The sequence below is a fragment of the Capricornis sumatraensis genome, chromosome 2 (assembly GCF_032405125.1).
Source record: "Capricornis sumatraensis isolate serow.1 chromosome 2, serow.2, whole genome shotgun sequence".
NCBI lineage: Eukaryota > Metazoa > Chordata > Mammalia > Artiodactyla > Bovidae > Capricornis > Capricornis sumatraensis.
In genome coordinates this window covers 133969486-133975799 of record NC_091070.1, presented here as the reverse complement: position 1 = coordinate 133975799, position 6314 = coordinate 133969486, and the positions used below count along the sequence as shown (strand labels likewise).

General features: G+C 50.3%; 1 protein-coding gene across 1 annotated transcript; it reads right to left on the bottom strand.

Moving 5' to 3' along the window:
* Positions 1 to 845: 845 nt before the first annotated feature.
* On the bottom strand, positions 846 to 2576 carry KCNA3 (potassium voltage-gated channel subfamily A member 3). Its single transcript, XM_068965584.1, has one exon. It carries the CDS (start codon positions 2574 to 2576, stop codon positions 846 to 848), a length of 1731 nt encoding a protein of 576 aa, XP_068821685.1.
* Between the last annotated feature and the right edge of the window lie 3738 nt (positions 2577 to 6314).

Here is a 6314-nt window from a genome sequence, read left to right as displayed (position 1 = left end):
TTGTGATACTGCAGAGGCTTATCTCTCAGACACATTAGGAAAAATTTTTTTGTTTCTCTAAGCAGCGCTGAAAACATCTGTTTGTAGACTCTGATAGATACTAGCTGGAATGCACACAGTTTCACAGGAATCTGTTACTCTAATACTTTTAAAAGGTTTAACAAGCCCCAAAGATTTAAACTAATTAGATTGGGACATTTTAGGCATTTCCCTTAGTCCGAAGTTCCAGAGATCCTTAAAATTCCAGGGGGGAGAGTCCAAATAGAAATCCCAGTTGAAAACCAAATAAATTTATGGTGGGTTTACAAGTCATTGTTCTAAATAGACTTTTCATTCAAATATCCACAGTGTTGGCAATTCAACTAAATATTCAGCAGTGTTGAAGGGTCCATCAAACTGAAGCATCCAAGTCTATTCCTGCTTTACTTAGTAAAGAAACAACTCCCTGTCGATTCTGAGGTTAAACAGTTATTCTAACTGCTCTTCAGTTTCATTTCCTCCCAGGATGTACAGTTTGGGTTTTTTTTTTTTTTTTTTGGTTGGTTTTTGCTTTTTTCTTACAGAGCGTGTGCTAAAACTCAAGTTTAAAGTAAGTTTGTTGCCGAAATATTAAGAGAGGGAGAGAGGGGTTAAAGAAAGGAGAGCTGAGAGAATGCAGCCCACTTGCAAAGCAGACACCTGTTTCAGTATGAAGCAGTAGGGAGAGGGAGAATGAAGTGTGCTTTCCACTTCTTCATGTCCTTTCCTTGATGAATGGTCTGAAAATGTATAAAACAAGGGCATACACAGACCAAGGGGGCACGTTCCACACAATACTGAGCACAGCATGTCACTTGTTTCATATATTAAACATCGGTAAATATCTTTTTGATGTTGACACAGGAGTTGGGATTATTGTTCGTGGTGCAGGTGGCCATGGAATTGCCTGTTTTGAAGGGTGGCTGGGGGAAAGCGCTATGGTTCATACCCCCCTCTTCGATCACCATATACTCCGACTTACTCAGAGTGGAGTTACTCCTTGCTTTCCGGAGCTCTTCAGCTGAAGGGGAGAGATGCTGGCAACTTCCCACGTGCAAGTACTGGGCTTGCTCTTCCCCCTCTGTCTCCCGGTGGTAGAAGTAATTGAAGTTGGAAACAATTACAGGGACTGGCAAAGCAATGGTCAAGACACCTGCGATGGCACAGAGTGACCCCACAATCTTGCCCCCTATGGTCACTGGGTGCATGTCACCATAACCTACTGTTGTCATGGTTACCACAGCCCACCAGAAAGCATCCGGAATACTGCTAAAACCTGAAGTGGGGTCGTCCGCCTCGGCAAAGTAGACAGCGCTGGAGAAGAGGATGACGCCGATGAAGAGGAAGAAGATGAGCAGCCCCAGCTCCCGCATGGAAGCCTTCAGCGTCTGCCCCAGGATCTGCAGCCCCTTGGAGTGGCGGGAGAGCTTGAAGATGCGGAAGACCCTCACCAGGCGGATGACTCTCAGGATGGCCAGGGACATGGCTTGCTGTCCATTGCCCTGTCGCTCAGCTAGCTCGGTGCCTAGAGTGATGAAATAAGGGATGATGGCCACGATGTCTATCAGGTTCATGATATTTCGCGAGAAGGTAGCTTTGCTGGGGCAAGCGAAGAACCGCACCAGCAGCTCAAAGGAGAACCAGATGATGCACAAAGTCTCCACCACGAAGAAGGGATCCGAGAAGCTGGAGGCTCCCGCGGGGCCCCCCGACGTGCTGTTACTGGCCGCTTCGAACAGCTCCTGCGACGGCGACGCGGTGTAGTACTTCTCGTCGCGGAACTCAGGCAGCGTCTCCAGGCAGAAGATGACGATGGAGATGAGGATGACGAGCACGGACACGATGGCGATGCCCCGGGCCGGCCCGGAGCTCTCCGGGTACTCGAAGAGCAGCCACACCTGGCGCTGGAAATCGCGGCGGGGCAGGGGCCGCTCTTCCTCCCGGAGGAAGCCCTCGTCCTCGCGGAACTTCTCCATGGCCTCCTCGCCCAGTTGGTAGAAGCGGATCTCCTCGGAAAAGATGTCGATGGGCACATTGACAGGCCGGCGGATTCGACCCCCAGACTGATAGTAGTAGAGGATGGCGTCGAAGCTGGGCCGGTTGCGGTCGAAGAAGTACTCGTTGCGGAGCGGGTCGAAGTACCTCATGCGCCGCTTGGGGTCGCCCAGCAGCGTCTCCGGGAACTGGCAGAGGGTCTTGAGCTGCGTCTCGAAGCGGAGCCCCGAGATGTTGATGACCACTCGCTCCCCGCAGCAGTCCTGCTCACCGGCGGCCGGCAGCGCGGGCGGCAGCGGCTCGTACCGGTCGCAGCCGCCGCCGCCACCGCAGCCACCCTGAGGCGGGTCCCCGCCGCCGTCGGCCGCCTCCGGCTCCAGCAGGTGGTCCCCGGGCACCACCGTCATGTCGGGCGGCAGCTCGGAGCCCGCGGCGGGCTCGGCGTAGCCCGGGTTCACCAGCGTGTGGGCGCCGCCGCCGCTCGCGGGCGGCTGCGGAGGGTGGGCGCGCTGGCGGGCGGAGGGCTGCGGCGGCGAGCTCAGGAGGCTGAGGTGCTCGTCCATGCGGCGGGGAGAGGCGGCGGCGGCGCGGGGCCGGCTCGCTCCTCCTCGCGCTCCCCGCCCCTTCACCGCCTCCGCCTCCCGCCGAGCCCGCCGCCTGTTGCTGAGCTGCAGCCTTCGCCGCCGCCGCGAGGCTCGGTCTGGGTCTGGCGCGGTCCGCGCGGCTCCTCAGAGGAGACGCCTCCTCAGCCCTCCTCCTCCCTCCCCCGCGGGGCGCGCGCCCGCCCCTCCGCGTCCCCTCCGGATTCCGGCCCGCCGCGCGCGCGCGCGCCCCACTCCCCGACAGCCTCCCGGCCCAACCCCTCCCCGCCGGTCTGGGTCACCCGAGCGCTCACATTTTGCACGCCCCTCGCCCCGCCAAGGCAGCCCTTCTCCGCACCCCTTTCGCCCCGAGGCCGTGTCCCAATCTCGGGACTTACCCATTTCGCCCCGCACGCGCCACCTGGGTGGGCGGGAGGAAGCAGGCTCCGCGCGGCCGGGGTGGTCAAAGGAGCAGGCAGGCTGGGAGGGCAGGACGGCGGCTTGCTCTGGGCTGCCGCGTTATCCAGGGAGGGAGTGGCAGGTCAGGTGGGCGCCTAGGACAAGAGGTAAGCCGGGTGCCCACTTGAGGGTGAAAGAGCTCCAGACCGCGAGGGATAATTAAGCTTTTGTTTGGTTGAAAAGGCCAGCGGAGTAATGGGAGTTTCGCACCCGGAGTCTGAAGAAGATGGTCATTAAGACATTCGGAGACTTTGCTTCTGCAGTGAATAGTTGACACTACCTTTGGTAGCTGAGATTTTAGCCATGAGGAAGAATCGAGGACCAAATTCGGTTTGGCGAGGGCAGCCTGGTCACTCCAATCCAGTAAGATTTCCTATCCGTGCGAATATGAGAGGAAAACGAGAAAGGAAATTCACATCTCAAGTCCGTAGTGGGAGGGGCGTAAGCCAGACCCTCTGCTTGGGGAATTTGCCACGCTCTAGTTGTTAAACTAGGACAACAATCATCCCGCAACGTGTATCTCTGTTGCTTGATTTTAGCCTGGAGATAATGACTTACAGTTCTCCCCTTTGAACATAAACTATTTCTCCAAATGGTTGTGGGCACACTGAACACAATTTCTGTTTCCAGACATTTCAGCAACTTCAATTTAGAGTCAACTTAAAAATGTGTTTTCCATGGTATTATTCAAATCATTTACAAAAGAGGAACTCTTACGTAGACAGTTCCCTCATCTGACAATTCAACTTGAAGTAAGCGTGATTTGCGGTCATTGCTTTCCATATCATTCTCAACTGTGAGTTTCTCTAGAGCACAGCCAGGTCTTCAGTTCAGTTCAGTCGCTCAGTTGTGTACGACTCTTGGCGACCCCATGAACTGCAGCACGCCAGGCCTCCCTGTCCATCACCAACTCCCTGTCCATCACCCTGTCCATCACCAACTCCCGGAGTTCACCCAAACCCATGTCCATCGAGTCAGTGATGCCACCCAATCATCTCATCCTCTGTCGTCCCCTTCTCCTCCTGCCCTCAATCTTTCCCAGCATCAGGGTCTTTTCAAATGAGTCAGCTCTTTGCCAGATCTTACCCAATTTTATATTCCTGGCAACTACGAAAGTCCCTGATAAACAGTAGGAATTCAGGTTACTTTCGTTGTATTGAATTTCCCTACAAGTGATGCTTTGTCTTTCTATCTGCTCTGAGCCCAGGATCACTGGGTTTCCTGGGATGAGGGGTGGGGAGAAACTGAGCTCCCAGTACAGCACATTCTTCAGTTACTCCACAGGGTTTCCACCTCTGCCTCTTCTGAGTACAAGTAACACCCCTGTTCTTTATTGTCTTTTTATCTTCCATGTCACTTCCAGGTCAGTACCAGGCACTGCAGGCAGTAACATGTTAAAAGTAGACAACCATGTAAAATACTCTCTCACAAAACTAAAACACTGTATTTGAACTGGTAATACAGTTGAGTAGCAGCATAATCAATCATTCATATATTTAAATCTAAGAATAAGACAGATGACTTACTGCAAGGATGGCTTGTAGAAAGGCAAAGACCCTATTTTTAAAGACCAAATGTTTCATGCACTTCTATGTCTGACTTAGAAAGTGATTAATTTCTCCATTTGCAGGAATTAGTCCTGAAATTAATATTAATCAATGGCAAGGAAGAGCAGAACAGAGGATGGTCCTGTGATGGATGGTCACAACTTCTCCCTGCTGTGATCTCTCTCATTTAGAAATGACTATTTCCATTCCTTTTATCCATTTGCTGTGTTTGGAAGACTGCTTATGAGTGACTTAGGATGGCCCTTACTTTATATTTGAGGCCCAGAGAAGTTTAGCAGTTTGTTCAAGCTCACACAGCTGGTTAGTGGCAGGGTTCGGCCTAAAATCGTGGATCATTTCCAAATCGAGTGTTCACTCTACTGTATCACACTGTGAAACTCTTATGTTAATCACTGTGAGTGCTTAATAAATACTAGATTCTAACAGCAGCCTATTTTCTTCCGATTGCTGACTAGTTCACTTCAATTCATATTTATTTTAACGGAAAACCACTGCCTTCTGATGGCTAGTCTCTTGTTTATAGAAAATAAGTTGGTTGGCAAATTCCAGCCCTGTTGGACACCAGAACCCATCACAACAAATTAATGTCGAAAATGGCACTTCTAGAGGAACACATACCATTTATTTATAGTACCTCCCCCAGTGGAGTAGCTCAAAGTGATTTGAAAATGTCTCATTAATCCTCATGACACCCCTGTGGGATAATAATAATATTACTATAATGTTAAAGTGCATAGAATTGTGGCAAAGCCAACAGCTTCTCCAAGTATGTGAAGAATTTCCTTATATTTCCATCTTCAGTGTTGGAAGTAAAACCATCAAGTTTATAAGCAGCAAAGGTAAATCTTGGTATTTGGACTTTCTATGTTGCTTTCAAAGTAGCTGGAGTTTCTTACTGATCACAGCAGTACTAGAAATAGCTTATTAGCTACTACATATTAGCAGCCTCTGGCATTAGCCCAGGCTTTGAGAAAGCTTTGAGAGTGGGACAAGACAGGCCTTGAGACTACCACTAATTACAATTATGCATAAATGAGTGGAGAAAGAGCACCTACTGTGTACAAAGCACTGTTCTAGGTACTGTGAAAGTATGAAGTTGGAACATAGATATCGCCTTCCGTTGGCTCATGTGGAGTTAGAAAGATGGGATGTAAATCCAGAAGAAAATCTTAGCAGCAGTAGTTAGTTAGCAATACAAGACAGCAGTACAACAGTACCAGAAGTGTCAGCTGGGACTATTTGGTCTATTCTAGCCAACTTGGTTGCCGTGCTGTCTCTCAAACATACCAAGTTGGCTTCTACCTTAGGGTCTTTGTACTTGCTCTCCCCTCTGCCTGAAACACTGTTCCTCTGAATTTTCGTATGGCTTTCTCCATTACTTTAGGTCACCATTAAAAATGTCTCTTAAGAACCGGAGTATCTCTCTGCTTCCTAGATGAGATGTTGCCCAATGCATGAATTGTTTAACAAAGACAAGATCTTCAAATTTACTTCGTCGATTGGTGGCAGTGAGGGGATCCAAAGCAAACTTCTGATGACTATCAGAGACAATGAGAAACCCTCTGGGTTCACTGTCTTTCTTGCCCTTTCTGGGGAGCTATTGGTAAATTCGTGTTTGAGCTCTACCCTCTTTGCATTCAAGCAATTGGCTTTCCTTTACAGGGCAGGTCATCCTGAGCAGGCACAGGGTTGG